Source organism: Phacochoerus africanus, chromosome 8 (genome assembly GCF_016906955.1).
Source record: "Phacochoerus africanus isolate WHEZ1 chromosome 8, ROS_Pafr_v1, whole genome shotgun sequence".
Taxonomy (NCBI): Eukaryota; Metazoa; Chordata; class Mammalia; order Artiodactyla; family Suidae; genus Phacochoerus; species Phacochoerus africanus.
This window is the reverse complement of record NC_062551.1, coordinates 138104866-138126471: the sequence shown is the minus strand read 5'-3', so window position 1 is coordinate 138126471 and position 21606 is coordinate 138104866. Positions and strand designations below refer to the sequence as shown.

Genomic DNA, 21606 nt, shown 5'->3' with positions numbered 1-21606 from the left:
GGCCCTAGAAAAGGCAAAAAAAGACAAAAAAAAAGTTTGGAGTAAGAAGACCCAAGATTGACCATGATTTTAGATAAGCCACTTAACTGAGCTTCTATATTATCTATGAAATGTGATAGCAATTTTCCTCTATGACATCATTCCATGTGTGTGAAAGACATATATGAATGCATACAGTCAGTATAAACACACATGCTGAAAAACACAACCCAGCAACCCAGTGAAAATAATTCTCTCTCTTCTACTCTATGGAGTTTAAATTTTGTGAGGAAAGGACAAAGAAGATTGTAAAAGTCTAGTCTTATTTATAAAAGACCATTCATGTCTCATCTGTAAACGTATGGTTTATTCACGCTTTTAATAATGAAACTAGGAAAACTCAGTTCAGTTGAACATACAAATAATTTGACCAACATAGTATTTGCAGAGAAAGAATTTACTTCATCAAAATATCACAAGACTGAATTTCACAAACCCACATGCAGATTGTAGAATAATTTTACATTATGTTTTGACGGAATGTGTTAAATATAAAAATAATCCAATGCAATTTCCATTTAGCACATTGTACAAAACTCATTCTTCAATGGAATTAACAAGTTTACAATCTTTCCCATAAGGTGCTATGTATTCAAAGCACTCTGTAGCAATAAGGTTGAGATCAGTGAAAAAATACTGTAAAATGCCACGGCAATGCATTCAGTAATAAATGAAATTGGATATAAAGGAGATGAAATCCACTCATAAAATGTAAGACAAAGGCGATCTATGATGTGCCATGAGTGATGCTTGTCCTCGGTAGGGGGTGGGCTGAAGGACTTCACGTATACATCATTTTACAGTCATAAGAAGAATGAGTTTAAAGCTGAGGTCGTCACTTTTGTAGTGAGTACCATTTCCTAGGGAAAAAAGAAAGAAGAGAGAGAGAGAGACAAACAGTAAAAGAAAGAGAGACAAAGTTCACAACACTTCTGCAATACATTTTCCAACTGAGACTAATCCTCAACACAATCAATAGTCCGTGACAGCAGTTTTCAGACTATAGTGTACATCAGAATTACCCAGAGGGCTTGTTAAAACACCAATTGCTATGCCACACCCACAGTTTCCAATTTAACAGACTGAGATGAAGGCAGGAATTTGTATTTGGAAGAGTTCTAGGTGATGCCAATATCCTGATCAAGGGACTACATTTTCATGGTCCATTATATCTTTGATCATTGAATGACTCCTTTATTTATTAAAATGAAACTCAACTATGAAGATAATGTGCCTGGTCCCTGGGCCATAGGGCAGATAGCATGGATTGTAAAATGACTAGGGCAGCAATTCTCAGTGTTGGCTACATGGTAGAAATCAACTGAAGAATTAACAAAACAAAACAAGACAGAAAACAGATGCCTTATACCCATCAAACACTAATTAGATCTGAATCTCTGGGGTGGGGCCAGGGGTTGAATCATTCATGAAAGTGCCCCATGAAAGTACAATGTGTAAGGTGGCTGGAGAATCATCTCCTTACATAATGAAAAGATGGCCAAACATATGTGCTCTTTGGGACACTGGTATATGAACAAAAACGTCACAAGGAAACCAAAATCCCAGGAGGCACACTGATATACAATTCTTAGTGATATGGGGGGCGGGTGTAATTTAGAAGGCAACTATGACTGTTGATTTGCAATGCACTGCAAGATTAGTTCACAGGGTTTGAAATAACAGAACTTGGGAAGGTAGGCAGCACACTAATTTAATCCAAGGTTGTTTTCCATTGAATGACATCAACCAGAGTCTAGAGTCTAGAATGTTGACATATGGGCTGATGTGCTATGTTTACCTGCTGTAATGATTGTTACTCATTTTACTCAGCTAAATTATTTACTACTATGATTTAAATTCGAGTGGCCCTATAAATAAGGCCCCTGGGGATGAAATGCCACAAGCATTTACCTGTCAGCATCAGAAAAGCAAGACTACAGAAACATGCAAAAACAAGGGGCATTTTGAAACAAGATTTACACTTCAAATTACACAATTACTCATCTGGCATACACAGAATGACTAATTTCTAAATGCAGGTGAATAAGCATGCCATGGAATCCTTTTCTGGAAGGACTTACAGGTCTGGAGCCATTTGAGTATTGAGTATACCTGGAAGGATGTTTAGGGCTCATTTTCATAGACAAAGCCACAGATTTTAAATAAAAAACTTCCATGTGTGAAACTGGGACTAACGTTGGATTAGAAATAAAAAGGAATTTCAACAAACTCATGGGGACTGGGCCTTTCAGATAATCTTTGGTAAAAGTCAAACCTTTGGAAACTATCTACTGACTTGAATATAGACATCATGTTAACAGTGTTGAACAGCAACAGCCTCACAATCCTCCCCTGGGGCCCAGCACCCTACGGAGGGTCTGCACAGCTCTTCTCAAGGTGCTCATGGTGCTACCGACCAGCACTGTCAGACTGGGAACCAGCTCTGACAAGCACAGGGATTAAAAAGGAAAAAGGTAAAAGCTAAAGTCCTGGGGAGATGCTAGGGGTACTCCTTCTCCTCCTCTCTTTAAGTCTTCCAGAAGACATGCTGAAGATATCCTGCAAAATAATAAAAAGGATAGAACTATGAACATAATCACCCAGGATGGGAGAAACCAGGCACTAGGAAATAGCAGGAACACAAGGAAATGCTAGAAATAAGTTTGGTCTTTAGTTACAATCTTCCATATTTCACGTATATACATCTATTTTACTATGTTTTAATATTTTAATACATTTTACATATTTATGCTATGTATATGATTAAACTTCACAGAATTGCAGAAATGAAGACATAGAGCCCATCTAAAGGCAAATAATTGCAAAGGGAAATGAATTCTGGAAAAGAGTTTGAGCCTCTCCTTTCCTGGCCTGTCCCTATGGCACACTCCCTGAGGGATGGATCTCATCGCTACAGAGAGCTGTGCTTGCAAAGGCAGAGGATGTGACCTAGAATTGCCAAGGGTCCCTGGATGGCTTTGGCCCTGCCTCCTTCTCACACCCCCAATCCTCCTCATCAAGGGCTCAGGGCTAAGCAGCCCAGAACTAGTGTGTGTGTGTGTGTGTGTGTGTGTGTGAGACTGACTCATAAAAGCATGAGCCAGCCCAAAGCGGAGGGATCCCAGGGCTAAGCAGCCCAGAACTGGGGTGTGTGTGTGTGTGTGTGTGTGTGTGTGTGTGAGAGACTGACTCATAAAAGCATGAGCCAGCCCAAAGAACTGGGTGTGTGTGTGTGTGTGTGTGTGTGTGTGTGTGTGTGTGTGTGTGTGTGTGTGTGAGACTGACTCATAAAAGCATGAGCCAGCCCAAAGCGGAGGGACCCCAGGTGGGGGATCTGTTTAATCCAGCAAACAGATCAGGCTTAAACTCACCGACAGCCGTGAAGTCTCTCGGGCCTTCCCGTTGTTCAGAAAACATCTACGTTCTCACTTTCTCTTAGCGCCGTATGCTCTTGCTTTGCTTGGCCTCCCGTGTCGTCAGGGTTTCCGGGGAGTGTCCCCGTGTCCTGTGGACTCTGTCTCCCCTGCTCTGACCCTCTCTCTTGGGAACATTGGAGTCTGAATTCGTCAGCAGCACCCGACTCCTGCCCAGCATCCCAGCTCCCTTTCCCTCCCACCGACTCTGCCTCCCGCGGGGTTTCAGCATCTCCTCCCTCCGGAGCCGGCCCGAGCTGTGCGGCCTTCCCTTCCAGGTCTGAAGCCCCACCCAGGGCCTCGGCCTCAGCTTCCGGCGCCCAGGTCACTGTCGCCTCCTCCCGGCCCTGCGTTATCTCCTCGCCAGCCATCTTCTTTGCAGCTGCCGTTTTCCCAAGCATTTCATCCACTTTGTGCCAAGTTTCCTCCCCGGCAACATCGGACAAGGGGGAGGCTCTATTTGCTTCTGTTTGCCCCTCAGCTGTCTTCGAATCTGACAATGCCTCCCTCTCCATCTCCGCAGCCACTCCTGAATGGAGAGCTTCCTCAGCCACAACCATGCCTTGCACGCTCCTGTCCCCTTCAGTGTCCCCAGTCATCATCACTCCTGCCCCCAGAGTGAACTCTTTACCCGCCTCCTCCGCTGGGTCCTCATCTCTCTCTTCCTGGCTCAACTTTCCCGCCTTGGGAGAATCCCCCTCAGGAACATCTTCCAGGGTCATCGCTGCGACGGCCACTGCCTCTGGCCCCTGCACAGGCCCTTCTTTATCCCTCTCCTCCCAGCCTGCAAGGCCATCTTGACCTTTGTCTGCACACTCCTGGTCCTCGCCTGCAGCCAGGAGCGGGCCCTCAGGTGTCAGCGCCTTCCCAGCTGGCTGACTTTCGGGAGCTCCTGCAACTCCCTCTCCTGCAGGGCCTGGCCCTTCATCCTGCTCTGTTCTGCCCCTGTGCCTTGTGTCCCCTGCTGCCGTCAGTCCCTCCTCTCCTCCCTCTTTCTTCAGAACTGTTCCGTTTTCCAGGGTCTTTGCAAATCCCGGAGCTGCTTCAAACAAGATCACTTCTCTCTCTCTCAGTGAATCTTCTCCTTGCAGCCCCATGTCTACAGTCAGTTCAGATGCCCTCCCAGCTGCTTCGTCCTCTGAATCACGGTCCATTTCATTTTGGGGGTCTTGAGTCTCTTCCTTGGGTCTTACTTCCTTTAGGGGTTCCCCCTCTTCCCCTTTAAACTTTTGCTCTTCTTCTAAAGTGTCTTCATCCTGAGGTGCCTTTGCCCTTCTCACCTCTTCTCTCTCCGTTTCAGTTTCCCCAGGAGGTGTTTTTGGCCTCTCAGCTTTCCTCCTCTCTCTTCCATTTAATTCCTCAGGTAATATTTCTTTGCTCTCATCTTCCTTATTAGACTCTGCATCCATCTCGGCCTCCTCTCTTTCCACATCTTCCTTACCCAGTTCTTCCAGGCTGTCCTCCGAAACCCCCACCCGAGTTGCCTCGGCCTTCTCAGCAGTCAAGGAATTCAAAGAGGTTTCAGATCCCATGACCACCTTCCTCTCTTTGGCTGGTTCCTCTCCCCCCAGTATGGCCTGTTCTAAACCCTCTTCCCTCTTGGATGGAGCATCTTCCATGAGTGCCATGTCCTCTAGGTCTGTGGATGCTTCCTCTTCACTATCCTCCATACCTGGCTTTGCAGACCCAGCCTCACTCATAGCTGCTCTCTCAGACTCTTCTTCCTCCAGCCTCCTCGCCTCCCTCAGGGATGCTGCCTCCTGAGCACCCTTGGAACCCTGCTCCTCTCCAGAAGCTGCCTTCTCCATCTCCGTCATCACTGTTTGCATCAAGGCCTCACTTTCATGAAGACCTCCTGAGGCTCTTGCTGCCTCTGGTCCTCTAGAATTTAAGTCCTCTTTATCTTGTCTTCTACCCTCTTCGGCTTCTGCCTCTGCCCCACTTGCTATCACCTGAGGGATCTCCCTTTCCTCTGTAAATGATCCTGGTGCTGGCTGCTCAGCTGTGGGCTTCCACTGCCCCAAGGGAAACTCTTTAACCCCTGCTTTTCCCCAAAGTGCTGCAGCCCTTTTTTCTTCTGTGTCAGCATCCCTGTATTGGGGAACTTCATCTCCCTGCACTGCTTCTTTCTTCTCCAGGGCATACTCTGCTGATGCAGCTTGCTTGGATTCCTTGTTTGAGCTGAGTACTGCCCTTTCCTCCACCACTAAGTTCCTATTCGGTGCTAGAAAATAAGGTTAGAAAACAAGGTTACTTTCATCAAAAGGCAGGGAGGAGATATTACATATAATCTTATAAATATGAGATATTTATACATAATATCAAGGGGCTAGTCATATTATATAGACAGCATTTCCTGGACTCTCTGATGCCATCAACTGTAATGTGCACTATGATTTAATAATGGCTTTTCATGATAAAAAGAAATGCTATCACATTTAATGGACACATTGATAATAAAGGAAAATTGAGCATGAGAAATGCTGAAAACAAACAAAAAAATCCATGCATTAGAATAATAAAATCTCTTACAGCAGAAATTGACAGAACACTATAAATGAACTATAATAAAATTTTTTTAAAAGAATAATCAAATCTCTCTCTCTCTCTCACACACACACACACACCTCCTACTTTTGTTTGAAATGTTAGGACTTGCAGAAAAACTATGCAACAAGGAAAATAGTGAGTACTTCATCTTCATAGAAATCATTGTTCCCCATAGCACCATATTATGCCTGTTCTCGGTCTATATTTCTTATACTAATGTGGGCATTTAGCAACACAATCATAATACAGTGCCAAGTGATCATTACCCCGTACATTACCCCCACATTTTAAAGCTACTATATCTAGACCTAGTCATCAAATAGCTCTATAGCTCAATGGAAGACTTTTCACTAAAGATATAAATTTGGGTTATAGGTCAGAATACCTCCCATCTACATTCAGAAACTGATGTGCCTTTGCAAAATGAGAGCACAGAGCAAGACCAGACTTTGTAGTCTGGGATAATTTTCAACATAAACAACTTTCTTGAAGTATTTTGTAAGTTTTCACCCATAATTTCCTGGCAAATCTGAGTGTGCTACCTATGATATTTCAATAAATACAAATTCAATTTGTTTCTTTAAAAGCTTCAGATAGATTTCTTATTATTTAACTAAGACATGCATTTCTGTTGCAACGATGCATGCAAAATAAATGAAGGCATGGTAAGCCAAATACCCAAAATACTTAAATTTTCCAACTGCAGAATAGCACTTAGGGAGATCGGAGCTTCTAAAATGGGCATCTCAATACTTTCTATCCATTTAATCTTTTTCATTTATAGAAGACACTGGACTAGGCTCTATAAGTTATCATACCAGGGTGTCAACCTCCGAATGATACACACTTATAAAGTAAGCAAGTATGTCTTCTCATGTTTTTTCTCTTGCTTGCCTCTTTGGCTAGACATCTCACTTCTACCCCATCACCAACAATCTCCCAGAAACCTAAAGTCTTGATTTTACTCACTTTATCCCTATTCTGATACCCCATCTTGGACTGTCTTATCACTCCGGCTCTTCTCCTAATACTACACATGGCTATCTTCTGTTGACTTCTCTTAGACTCTTGCCGACTATTAAAATAAACCATTTTAGGAGTCCCCATTGTGACTCAGTGGGTTAAGAAACTGACAGTGCCCTTGAGGATGCAGGTTTGATCCCTGGCCTCCCTCAGTGGGTTAAGCCACAAACTGTGCTATCACAAGCTGTAGTATAGGTCGCAGATGTGTTTCGGCTCTGGCATTGCTATGGCTGTGGCATAGGGTGGCAGCTGCAACTCCAATTCAAGCTCAAGCCTGGGAACTTCCATCTGTCGCAGGTGTGGCCATAAAAAGAAGAAAAAATTGAAGACAGTAATAGCTGATCTCCATTTCCCTTGAAAAAAAAATGTTTATTTGGAAGGCAATGTTTGATGTTTTCTTTCAAAGGCGCAACATAGAAGTTTCAGGTCTACCCGTGGGGTTGGTGTTGACTTCCATAGGTGGTCCTCAGCATACCACAGCAATTGTTTACTAAAATCGGCATGCTCACTCAGGGAACACGGAACCAATTCATAAGAAAGAATATAGCTCACTTTATTTCACTACGGATTATTACTGGATTTAAAACAAAATTAAATGAAAACCATGAGAAACAACATTTCTCAAGTCTCTTGTATAGTATATCTGTTTCTTTTCAAATTCCTGCTTGAGAGTATATTTAAAAATTATCAGTTAGGAAAAACACTTAAAGAAGGTCCTCTGCTTTGCTAGGCTGACCTCTAAATTTATGGATTAATTAAAGAACATTCAGGAAAACAGGGTAATAAAATTGCCTAGCCACCATATAATAATATACTGTGCCTGAATTCTAGGAGAGAACATACTAATGACACCCAGCTGAGCTACTACACACACACACACACACACACACACACACACACACACACACACACACACACACAGTCAGACATGCCATTCCTGAAGCAAGGGAGAAAGAACGATTGAAGCCCTTTTAAGAAATATCAGTACAAAAACATGACATGTTTGTTTTTGTTTTTTTTGAGAACCACCTCATGGGCTTTTGAGAAAAAAACAAACAAACAAGACATGAGAGCGAGCAATATTCAACAAATGGGGACAATCTGATTTAGTGGATGAGTGTGTACTTGGGAGTCAGACAGACCCGGGTGAGAGCGTCATTTCTGTCACTTAGTTGTATGAACGCCATAACTAACACTTCTCTAAGCCTTCATTCTCTTATCCATAAAACGGGAATAGCAACACTGTGAGAGTCCACAATAAAATGCTTAGCACAGTGCCTGACCCACAGGGAGCCCTAACAAACATTCCTTCCACACTCCCCTCACACTGCATACACTATGTGTGTGTTTTTTTTGTGTTTTGTTTTTTTGTTTGTTTAGTTTTTTTGTTTTTTTTTTGGCTTTTATGACCACACCCATGGCATACAGAGGTTCCCAGGCTAGGGGTTGAATCGGAGCTGTAGCTGATGGCCTACGCCGCAGCCACAACAACGCCAGATCCGAGCCGCATGCGTGACCTACACTACAGCTTACGGCACTGCTGGATCCTTAACCCACTGAGCGAGGCCAGGGATTGAACCTGTGTCCTCAAGGATATTAGTCAGATTCGTTTCCGCTGAGCCACAACGGAAACTGACTTTGTGGTATTTTCTTGCTTGAATCAGACTGGATAGACAACAACTACTCTGCCTGCATTGCAGAAACTTGGGGAAGTACCCTAGAAATCCTCTGGTTGAACGCCCATAATGAAAGACTTGGATTCTCAAGCTCAAGGTCCTTCTCCTGTAACTCAGCCTGTTGCATGTTCAAGTGTCACCCGACCCTCTCCACATTGCCCAAGGGGGATTGGAACTCAGGAAACCAGCATAGGTGCAAATGTCTGGCTACTGCTATTTATTGTGAGTCATATGGTCTTTTTTCTCTGTGCCTTCTGATGCATCCATGAAACTGGCTGGCTAATGTGTTTGCTGGAAAATAGATTGAAGTCTCAGATACCTCAAAGGGCTTGATGTTATCATTAAAATTGGAGAGGAGGGTAATATGACCATAGGATGTATCAAATGAAGAATCCACCCCTGATACTGTCACACACACACATACATGTATTCATCACTTTAAATCATCATCCACTAGATATAGGGAAACCTGATTTCAAGGACACAGGATATTTGACTAGATATGTATGCATCATGGTCTGTTGAGTCACTCTAATTGGCACTCTTGCAGCTGGAATACTCAGCACCAAGAGCCAGGTCATCTGCTAATGGAAATGAATTCTTCCCTAATTTAAAAAAAAAAGGGAGTTCAAATAAATCATCCTGAAATGTGCCTGGGCTTTCTGAGTCTCCAACAGTTCAGTTAGGCAAATCACTTACCTGGTCAGCTAACTGGGAGGCAGGCTATGAAATGACTGGTCTGAAAATCCCTTCCAGTATTTTTTCTTATTATTGGAAGTCCTATTTATTTCATTCTAGGCACCAATGTATTCAACAAAGAATAATAACTTTCATACCTAATGTCAGCTCTAAAGTTCCCCTTAAGACCTCTCAACCATGCCCTGCCGTCATATTCATTAGGCGAAAAAAATAAAGGTGGTAAAAGGAAGAAACAAGGATAGGAACTTGAGAGATGGAAATGGCACTGTCTTTTGCAAAGGATTTCTGAAGTTCTCTCCTAGGTCATGATGGCCCTTACCTGCACCTGCGTCAGTCTCCAACTTCCCTGAGTGTTTCTCTCCTTCATCTGCGCTGCTAACACCAGACTCAGAGTCATAGTGGCAGTGGCAGTGGCGGCCAAGATCCACAGCTTCAGCTGTTACCTGTCCAACTGATTGGAGATCATATAAAATATCAAAAAGTATAAAAATATATCCTGGGAACATTGCAAGTGGTACACTAGCACAAGGGGTTAATTTAAAAGCATTCGCATTAAAATGTGAGCCTGTTTTTAAAATGTATTAAGATTAAACAGCATTCGAGATATGATTTCAAAAAGAAAATACGATAGATCATGAAGTAAAGAAACCCATGCAAAGAAATATTTGCATTTTTTAAAAAAAAGACAACAGACAGAAGCAGTGACAGATTTGCCATATGCACATGCAATGAATGGACTGAAAAGGAGTTTGGTTGCCTTTTCCTTTCTAGAAACATGTGTTAGGGCTTTTATAACTCCAATCATCGCTGTTCTTTCAGATTTCTAAAACTACCAGAACTGACTATACTCTAAGCCTTTCCTCCATTAATAGATTTTAGTGATTTGACCTCAATATTCACTGCATGTGGACAGAGCAAAGAAACAACAACAAAAAAAGCTATTGCATGATTCCTGTAAATTTTACAGTAAAAGCTGTAGAGATCCCTGTTATCTGCAGCTGACTACTAGTCTTGAACTTCAGAAGCACGAAGACCTAAGAAGTTCAGGTCCCATACTCCATAGTAACTGTGTCATCTTGGGTACATTCTTTGGTCTAAGACTCAGCCTCAATTTACTCATCTGTCAAAAAGATAACAACTCAGTGGTTGTACTGGGAGGATTAAATGAAGTAATATCTGTAGAACATGCTTATATTTCACTCATTAGCGAGTGCCTAAGCACCTAATAAATAATAATAGATGACAATGATGAGTCTATTTTAAGGGTGATCACCCAACCTGACATGATTCTAGGTAACACTGTAATATCCCTTAAATTTGTCTTTAGTTTCTGACCAGTCCCTGTCCACATTCCTGGCCTGTCATCCCATGACCCACATCCCTAAACCCCTGACATCTATCATTGTGCCACCTCCTGGCGAACAGAAGCTCACTCAAATAACACTAGACCTGGATTTGCCCTCCTTGATATGAATGTGGTGTCTCCAAAATACCCATTCCTTCCTCCCGCCCTCCTTCTCTATATCCATCTCTTCTTTCTCTACCTCCCTTCTCTCCTCCTTTCTTGCTTTCTTTCCTCTCTGATATTCTGATCCAGGTGACCCAAAGACTGTACTTCAGGAAAAACAAAACTAGAATGTGGTCCCTTCTTCAGGGTGAATTGCTAAGGGGTAGTTAGTTACTTACAGATCCCTCTGTGTTTGGAAACAAATAGTGAAATAGCTGCCTCACATGGCTTTGGGGGGGAGGAATGGAAAGACTTAACTGTATTAACCTTAGAGATCAAATATGGAGATGAAATGAGGTGCATCATATAGTTCAAATATATTGCTTAAATTTTTTTGAATAATAGTTTTCCTCATTCATCCAACATGCCAAATAAAAAAGTTTTTTTAATAATAATACAGTTTAGAGATGACATCACCGCATGACATTTACGTCATAGCTGGGTTTTTTTAAATCGTCAACCTTTATTTTAGTAATTTAATAAACATAGTACATATAAGTTAAACATCATCTCACTTGCTATCCTAATGCTAACACTGTATAACTAGAGAGTTTACATAAACAGTATTTTAGGTCTTTGTGTCTAAATCTGCTTGGCTGACTAAGCAATAGAAATCCCAAGGATGGCAGGAAGAGGTGGGGAGGAAGTCTGATTTGGTAACAATTACGTGAAGCTTTGTTTCATCAAAACTGATGGGACATCTAGGTTTTTTCCCAAGTAGGCCACAGACTATAAAGAAATATGGTTTATTATACAAATACTGAATCATTATGCACTATACCCGAAATTTATATAATGTCGTATGTCAACTATACCCCGATGAGATAGTTTAAAACAATAATAAACAATTAGCAGCTATTGAACCAAAAGACTATTCTAAGAAGCCAAACAGTACTTGCATAATCTGAAAATTACAACTCACTCAGAATTGACTGAAGCATGTAGTCCTTCTGTCTCAGGACTGTGATCACCACTTGCCCACATCAGCTGGCTTTGCCCTGGAGGGTTAGACTTCGAAAGTCCACGAGAGCCTGTACAGTTAGGTGCTGCCTACTTCAGATTCAGGAAGAGTGGGACCCTGACATGACTTATTAGGACTTATCAAGGACTTATTAGATGTGAGATCAGAAAAGGCCTCCCTTGGTCCTGTTTTTCTCAGATGTTCTTCTGAAACTGAAACTTAAGAGCAGGAATTCAGCCAGGGTCTAAGCTTGACTGTTTTCCACCTACTGTAAAGGAGGACTATGCCTGCTGAGACTCCAGCAATGTCAGCAATGTGACCCATCACCTGTTTCCTTTATCTGTTTAGCTCTTCATCCCTCAAGGCTCTGATCCTTCACCTCACTGTAAAGTTGACCATTAGAAAGAAGCAAAGGCAATTGTCAGTTCCCACAGCTTCTGTAGCAAAATGGAAGCGGCTCATACAGAGAACCTCTTAGAAAAACACCTTTTCCATTTCAAATGATATAGGGTATTTTAAGATGTTTTTTAAACATCAAAATAATGTTGTATTGCAAGTTAGATTTTTTATTATGAAAACGAATATTTAAAAATAATACACATTGTATTTTCTCTAAATATGAAAATAGCTTTTATTACCTAAAGCTAGAAAAGATGAAAAAAAGAGTGCAAAGAAGAAAAATTACCCTGGTTTCACCACTGATAAACAATTACTAGTTAACATTTTGGTGGATTTCTATTTTTTTCACTCTTCTCTTAGAGCATCTTGTATCCCGTTATTCAGTTAGCAATATATTATAAATATTCCCACATATCATTAAGTAAGAATGATTCTTCAGTAACTGCATAGAATGCTCTAATAAGGTTTTACTAAAATTTGGTGAATGGACTGCCTGGTTTTGGATATTCAATTGTTTCCATTTATTTGTTTTTTGTGACTATAAAGCTACTTTAAATAGCACTTATAATTATTTTGGAACTTATTTCTGACTATTTCCTTAAGATGAATTTCTGGAATTGAAATTGCTGTGGCAAAGAGCATATTTTTAGAAGCTTTCAATATATGTTTCTCTATGTTTGTCAAAAAAGGAGGTATCAAATCACAGTTTCACCTATACTGATGAGAGGCATTCGTCCCCATACTATTGCCAACAGTGTCTCAATTTCCACTAATTTTTCCTAAATTTGATAACTTAGTCATTGAAAAATGGTGGCAAGGATATTGTTTTCAATATTAGTAGGCAAGCTATCTAAATTTACTCTATCTCCTGCTTGTTTTCAAACTAAACAAACGACTCCCATCTCGAAACATGCTAAGAATCTTGGGCAATTCTATTTCAGAAGAAAGTTCTGCCAAGAACTTTTCATGTGAATTTTAGCAGAGTAGATATATATCCAAGTTCATCCCAAGTTCTCGGTCACCTTGAAAACTATGCCTGTTCATTGATCATTCTTGGTACAGCCAATCAATGATCTTCCCAACAACTCACCATGACAAAATGCACAACTCACATCATGAACCACACAATAAAGATGATCCTGATGCGCTTGTGTTAACTTTGGCATTGAAACATGGATTACATGATTACAAAAACCCAGGATTAATTACAACTCAAGACCACAGCTGTTCGAAGACAACAATTTCAGAAGGCTAAAGTCTATCCTCCACACTGGAGTGAGAATAATCTTTTCAAAACTCTCAGCTCGTGTCATTTGTGTGCTTGAATTTTTCAAATGGTTTCCTGTCTCAGAATAAAATCCTCTCCATGACATATCAGTTTCTCCCTCTGGGCTCTTCTTCTACCACTCTTTGGCTTGTCCACTCTGCTCCTGTCACACTGGCTTCCTTTCCAAACCCTTCTCTCAACAACTACACCCCCAGCTTAGAGTCTTTGCATTTGCTGTGCCCTTGGCTTCCTGTGCTCCTTCTTCAGATGACAGGGTGGCTCACCCCTGCACCTCGTTCAGTCTCTTTAAATGTTCCTTCATTGAAAGAGGCCAGCCCTAAGACACTACCCCTTCCTCAAACCACCACTGTGTCTCCGTACTCTGATTTTCTTTTCTGCTAGCACTCAGCCCAGATACCCCATCACATATTTATTTTATACCTGGTACATATCTCTCCTCCTTGAATGTAAACTCCAATAAAGTGGAGGACTTTGTTACGTTCTCACCAAGAACAGTGTGGCATAAAGCAGACACCTAACCTAATATTTATCTCAGAAGAAACCTACTGAATCAAACGATACATGCTTTCACAATTTATTCAAAAATTCTATTTAGATTGTAACTCACAATACGTGATTTTCTTGTTCTTTTATCAAGACCACTCTATCCTGCCTGCATGATGATAAAATTGCATTTTATTTTAGTCCTAATGTTATTTAGGTTTATATTACCCGGCCAAGCACTATGAGTACCCCTGATTCATATATTAAAAATATAAAATGTCTACCTCTATATACATTTTACATTATACTTTCCTCTGAATATTTTATTTATATTCATAATAAATAAATTACATTAATGCCACAAATTAATGTACCTGAATTGCCCCACCATTAGAACACATAGAACATTATGTGTCACAAAATGTATTAAGACAGCTTAAACTGAAAATAACAGAAAAAAAATAAACACATTAAAATAACACTATGCCCTGCAATACTGAATTAACTCCCAAGGACACTATCTCATTGCAGCTAGCAATTAAAATCTTTTACTTTACCCACTTCACTGCATACAACATATCTTTTATATAAATTCACCTGATTTGTTTTTGGACTGGACAAAGCCCAATTAAGTGTGACATCTTATAAAATAGTTAGAAGGAAGCTATCACTTTATGTTATAGATCTGAAAGGTATGACGGTATTGAATATAGTACTTTAAAGAATTTTCCATTGCTATGATCTCAAGTGACAACAATTCAGATTAAAGCATTTGGCTTAGACACTACAAAACATCATTAATTGTATGTGATTTTTTTTAGCCCCTGGACTTATTCTTAATGTAATCACAATATTTTTTCTAAGTCTGATTGAAAATGATTAATTCAATGCTATACAAATATGAAATAGAATGATTTACACATTATCTCAGCCCCCAGTTCATTTTGACCTAAAGTTCGAATCAGGGATCTAAGTAAAATATACACATTTCAATTTTTGCCAGACTTCTGGTCTAATTTATAAAAGCTGTGTTTTGCAGCATAGTCACCAAAATGACCTTCATTTCAAACTCTGATTCTATTCCTCTCTCCTTTGGCCACCTAACTGAAGACTCAATTACGGAGGAGGAGCTAGCCATAACCTCTTCGCTTGGCATCGGCATCAATATAATGAACCACAAGTTCAAAACTTGGTTTATTTTATCTGAAATTTTCCTAGGACTATTTATTTATAGAAAGCTTTTTAAGACTGTTCATCACTTTCTTTCATCTATTGTCTTAAATATTTACAAATTTATTGCATCATTTCCTTTAGCATATGTCAAAAACACCAGCAGCCAACAGTTATAATCTACTAATCCTTTGGATTTGATAGCATAATCCTTCCTTCTACATCATTCTGAATCTTTGATATGGTCTCTGTTTGGTTTTGCTCGTTAATGTCTTATTTTCCACTGTGCTGTATTCTCTCTGCTTTTGGGCTTCTGTAACCCAGAAATTCTGTTCTTTTGTGGAAAATGGGCCATAGAAAAACTCTACCAGTTCTTACACAGAAGGCAATATATTTTTAAGAAAATTTGCAAAGTTATAAAATGTTAAAGCAATATAATGGCATCACATGTACAGTAAATACAAATAAAGTGCAATTATATATATTAATATGAAAAGATATTCAAGATGCTGTGTTAAGTGAAAAAAAGCAAGTTTAAACAAAATGTATCATGTTTCCATCTGTATATAAATATAATATCTGTATATATATATAAAATATATGGATACATATATATGTGTATATAAATAGAAAATTTTCTGGAATCATGCACACAAAAAAACTTATCCACAGTTACCTACCTCTCAGGAAGAACAGTAAAGTCTGAGCAAGGGGGAGTTCCCATTGTGACTCTGTGGAAAGGATTCTGACTAGAAACCATGAGGATGCAGGTTCGATCCCTGGCCTTGCTCAGTGGGTTAAGGATCCAGCGTTTCTGTGAGCTGTGGTGTAGGTCACGGACACGGCTCAAATCTGGCAGTTGCTGTGGCTGTGGTGTAGGCCGGAGGCTACACCTCTGATTTGACCCCCTAGCCTGTGAACCTCGATATGCCTCGGGTGCAGCCCTAAAAAGACAAAAAAAGAAAAAAAGGCTGGGCAAGAAACTTTATTTTCATTTTATTCTCATCTGTTCTACATTGTATAAGCTTTTCAACAAATCTTTCCTAAGAAAAACCTTTTTTCAATAAAATGTCTATTATCTTTCTCCAGAAATTAAACTTCATGGAACCTACCCTGAGAACACAGTTATTAATTTTAAATTACCTTAAGTAATGAGATACTAGAATACTATTAATAACAGTGAAAATAGGAAAAATAGGGAAATAGTTGAATTATGAGAAAAATCACAGAATGGAATAAACCATAGACATTAAACATATTCATGAAGATAACAATAACATAAATATGCTTATGGTGGAACATTAAGGATAAAAAGCAAAATACAACATTTTATAGAAATATGACAATGTAACTTTGTAAATTCTTAAGTTTAGAAATAAAAAGCTAAAGCAAATGTTGAAAGTAATTTGTGTGTCATGAATCTATAGATAATTTTTTTTTTCCTTACTAGGGCCTCATGTGAGGTATATGGAAGTTCCCATGCTAGGGGTTGAATGAAATCTGCAGCTGCCAGCCTACGCTGCAGCCACAGCAACGCAGAATCTCAGCCACATCTGCAACCTACATGGGCAGCCTGGAGCAACGCTGTATCCTTAACCCACTGAGCAAGGCCAGGGACCAACCTAGCATCCTCATGGATACTAGTGGGATACCCGCTGAGCCACAACAGGAACTCCTATAGATAACTTTTAAAACCGTTTTTCTCTATTTTCTAATTGTTATGTCATAAGCTGTTAAGGAAAAACAGACACTGATGAAGGGGTGTGATACATATATCAGAGCTTAAGAAAGATAAATAGTGGTAGACTTTGCCATCTAGTGTTGAACCCACTTCAATGGAAGGACAATAACAAAATATTCGAAAATTATCGATGTTATCAAGAAAACAGGTTTCCCATAATACTAGAAAAATAATAAATCTATACACTCTTCATTTCAGAAATCCGGGGAGGGGGGAATTCTCTTCCAAGTGACATGAAATTCTCTTCCTAGTCAAATGTTTCTGATTTCTATCTATCACCTAATTAGAGCCTACATCATGTGCATCTCATTTTACAAAAAGCTGTCTACTTTCATAAATTCAGGTTTTGAAGTGGAAGTAAAAGAAATAATAGTAACAGTAATAATAATGTTGACGTGTCTACTGAACGTTAACATCTCTTTTTGAACAGCACTTTGCCTAACTGTACATTTTCTAGATTATACATTGTATGTACCAGAATTGAATAATGAGATCCAAGAGCAAACATTTGAATTATTTTATAAAAGGGCTTCAAACATATTTTAATAAGAATCTTAACTCATATACGGCAAAATCCTTTTGAAAATGTTGGAAGTCTTTGTGTTGTAATTCTAAGGCAGAGGTTGGCAAACTTTTTTTGTAAAGGGCTCCTTAGTGAATCTTTAGGGCTTCGTGGGCCATAAGGTCTCTGTTTCAACTACTTAACTCTGGCCTTAGAGTACAAAAACAGCCACTGAGAATATGTATATAAATGAGCACAACTCTGTCCCAATAAAACCATTTTCTGGCACTGAAATATGAATTTTAAATAATTTTCACATGCCACTATACATTCTTCTTTTGATTTTTCCCAATCATTAAAAAAAAAAAAATCTTAGCTCACAGATCACACAAAAAGAAAAAGTGAGAGGCCAGATTTGGCCCATAGGCTGAAGTCTATCAAACAGTTCATTCTAGAGTTTTTGTCTAACTTACTCCAAGATTATATCCTTTGCCATTTCCCACTATTTAAAGTGCTTTTTATCTTCCTTCACTCCACCTTCAAAATCTTGTCTAACCTTTAAAGCCTTCCTTAAACAAGTCCTTCATGACAACTTTTAAGGTATTCATCAAATGGGACTTGTCTTTCTTTCAAGCTTCATGGCACTTGTACCTTCTGTGGTTTTATACATGACTATTGACCCCTGTCCAGTTACTTGTGTACCAAGCCTTCCTCTTAACACTATAGGAGGAACCTTCTCTTACACATTTCTTATTGACCATGACGCTCCCTGCACATAGTAGTGGAACAGAAAGATAAGTATTCAACAGCCTCAATCTCTAGCTGTTGACCCCAGTGGTTTAATAACAGCTTTTAAGTTCCTAGGATAAGAATTAGAGATGTTAAAATTATTCCTAAGTTTTAAAACAGAGGGATTTTAGTAATACTAAATGTGAACACAAATTTTACCTTGGAGTCAAAAAGAAATGCCCGCCATGTTGGCAGAGGAGACAGATGGGAGGGAAAGGACCAAGATACAGGTTATATATAGGGCACAGGGTGCTATGGGAGGGCCAAACATCTGGCAAGCATAATCCCAATGCTTGAAGGACAAAATTCGGCCCTGTAACTGTCCTCCTAAAGTTGAGAAAAGTATCAGACCTCCCATGTGTCTAAGTACCGGGACGTGATTAATCCTGGGAAAAGCCATAAGACTCTCTATGTCAAAGGGAACCATCCTCCACACCTAGGAACCTCTAGGATCAGGAAGAGAGTTTCAGAGAAGAACTCAAAGTCAAGTTTGAGTTCTCTAAGAAATTCTCCTATTTTTATCTAACTCTAAATTCCTACTGCACAGATAAAATAGGAAATCTTTAGAAACCAGAGCCTCTCTCCTTGAATTCAAATCCTAATAATGCTTTGTATTAGCCGTATAATCCTTGACACCTTACATAACCTCTCCAAGCTACAATACTGTCATCTGTGAAAAAGACATGATGCTAATAGAACCTAATTCATGGGGATATTGGGCTGTTGCGAGGATTAGATGAGTTAATATATGTAAGTGTTTAGCACTGGCACATGATAAGTGATGTTAGCTACAAATACATCTAACTGCATAATGTGACTAAGAACAAGTGGCATTGCTAATATTAAATGACCTATAAAAAGCCACACATACCCTTGCCTTCAGACATGCAGTGTTTTATTTGATTCTTGAGAGAGGATTACCATAGGAAGGAACTTACAGAAAATAGGAAACAGGCTATATAAGAATTATCAAGTAATTTTTAAAATGCAGTAGAAGGAAAATAGCAAGCTGAAAACACATGTATGATTACGTGACAAAGAGAGAAACAAGAAAACATGAATCCCTCTGGCATCATCACAATGGTAATTACCCAAGCTTGGCAGAATGCAATGACCAAAATCAGCTTCCATGCATGGGGACAATCGCAGGTCAACTCAAAGGCCATACTTACCACCTTTATCCACCCTACGGGGACCTGCCTTTTTGTCCTGCACTTTAGCAGTGCTTCCTTCCCAAAGCTTACTCTTATCCTTTTCCTTTTCTTCCTTGGAAACATGTTCCCTGGATTTCTCAGATAGCTCCTCTGCAATCACTCTGGTTCCTTTCTCCACGTCTTCTTCAAGAATGTTCTCCAAGTTTTCCTCTATTGGCAGAGGCTTGGTCTCTGCATCTGCTTTTATTATTTCTTGGTCTTCAATTTCAATTTCCAGAGAACCCTCAATTGGAAGGTGGGATTTGCCTGGCTCATCATTTTCACTCAACTCCTGAGAAGATGAACTTCTGACACTTTCATTCGGACTGTTTTCGGCATGAGCTTCCCTGTCTCCCAGTGCAGATTCATCTTCACTGCAGCTAGAATATTGGTGACTTCTGGATGAGGTTGATGAAGCAGTTTTTATATCTACAAAAATAAAAATGAGGACATCATCAGTTTTCTATAAAGTAATTGGATGATTGTGGAAAGTATGTTGGTAATTAATTACGCTAAAAAATTTTTAATATAGTTTGGTAGATTTGATACCCTTTTCCCATATATTCCACACAATTGTCATGATAAAGAAAAACCCATGTAATCTTTGTATCTATAGAAGTTTGCAATAAGGGAGTTCCTGTCGTGGCGCAGTGGTTAACGAATCTGACTAGGAACCATGAGGTTGTGGGTTCGATCCCTGGCCTTGCTCAGTGGGTTAAGGATCCGGCGTTGCCGTGAGCTGTGGTGTAGGTTGCAGATGCAGCTTGGATCCCGCGTTGCTGTGACTCTGGCATAGGCTGGCGGCTACAGCTCTGATTCGACCCCTAGCCTGGGAACCTCCATATGCTGCGGGAGTGGTCCAAGAAATGGCAAAAAGACAAAAAAAAAAAAGAAGTTTGCAATAGGAAGTCACATTTTACTGAAAACCAGCTGCATTGTATTTATTTTTTGAAAGCCATTTTATTGGAAAATCTTTGTAAGCATCCATTTTGTCAAAGAAGAAATTTAATAATCATTTATTTGTTCGGCAAGAGCACTTCTTTCATTATCATCTTGGATAGCCACAGTATTCGCTGTGCATAAGTTTAAATTTTTATCTACTGTAACACCTACCATTCTAGTATACCCTGGTAGCTGGGTATGGTAAGAAGATCTATGTATTTGCATAATACCTAGATACTACTTAATAAATATTTTGAGATAATGCTCGGGTGTGTACGTGCATGTGTGTGTATAGGTGGAGATGTCTGTCTTTTTTCTGATTCCCTAGCTGAGATGAGGACTCGTGTGCAGGTGATGTATTAAAGATGTGTGCCAGGAGAAACTCGTCTGGGCATGGGGGAAGCAGGGTAAGAAAGCGAAAAAGTCAATCAAGAGAGCTATTTCAGGCAACATCTCAGCCTCAGCCTGATCCCATGAGAACTTCTGGAGTCTAAATTATATTAGAATTTTTCCTCTCTTGAGGAAGGAGCTAGGCTTTCATACTCTGCTCCAGTAAGGGAGGGCTACAGGCCCCCCCCCCAGGGGGGACATAAGCTTCTTGGCACTTCCAGGCTTTTTTGTGCCTGAGGGTGAAGCAACTCTAGTAGCCCAGGGCTGTTCTCTGAAGAAGACAGAGGATGCAGAAGCTGGGAGATGGGCAGAGAGAATCGGAAAAAGATTCTAGGAGATCTAGGCAGTCTACTGATATGATGCTACAGATATGCAGTCTAGAAACTTACTGGAGCCAAAAATGGTTTAGTACTTACTACCCACAAAAACCTGCAAAAATCTCCAAGAAAGTAACATACACACTGAATCTTCATAAAGAAGAGGCACCACCTAAAAGTCATGGCATACATTGCCATGGGCCAGAAAAATACAAACCTGCTTTTGATTTTTTAACCGAACAGATCTGTGTTTATAATTGTTTTTTATAGAATATATTTTTCAAATGAAATAGCCCACACTTTCAAGCTGCTTAGCTTTCTTGTTTTCTCTGTGTGCTCCCGGCTCTCTTCTCTGTTTATGTTTTTTTCTGCTTGGCAGCTACACAGATGGCTATAGCAGCTGATGCAGAGTTTAAGGAAAGAAATACCTGTCTTTACGCTTATCCTCTTCCCTCCAGCCCCAACGGCTCTCCATGACAGGGCTTAGCATTTTAAGTATAGTCACTGAGACATATCAGAGTTTC

General features: G+C 39.9%; 1 protein-coding gene across 2 annotated transcripts in view; it reads right to left on the bottom strand.

The window, feature by feature from the left end:
- Positions 1-326: 326 nt before the first annotated feature.
- ERICH3 (glutamate rich 3) overlaps positions 327-21606 on the bottom strand; it is a 110107-nt gene continuing 88827 nt past the window's right edge. Inside the window, exons 12-15 of one of the 2 annotated variants that reach the window (XM_047788634.1) lie at positions 19413-19862; positions 9720-9851; positions 3411-5676; positions 327-2598 (exon numbers count right to left, since the gene is read on the bottom strand). In XM_047788634.1, the coding sequence (XP_047644590.1) occupies positions 3446-5676; positions 9720-9851; positions 19413-19862 (2813 nt within the window). In that variant the 3' untranslated portion in view covers positions 327-2598; positions 3411-3445. The remainder of the gene's footprint in view (positions 2599-3410; positions 5677-9719; positions 9852-19412; positions 19863-21606) is intronic. The other variant, XM_047788635.1, reaches the window with a different exon arrangement.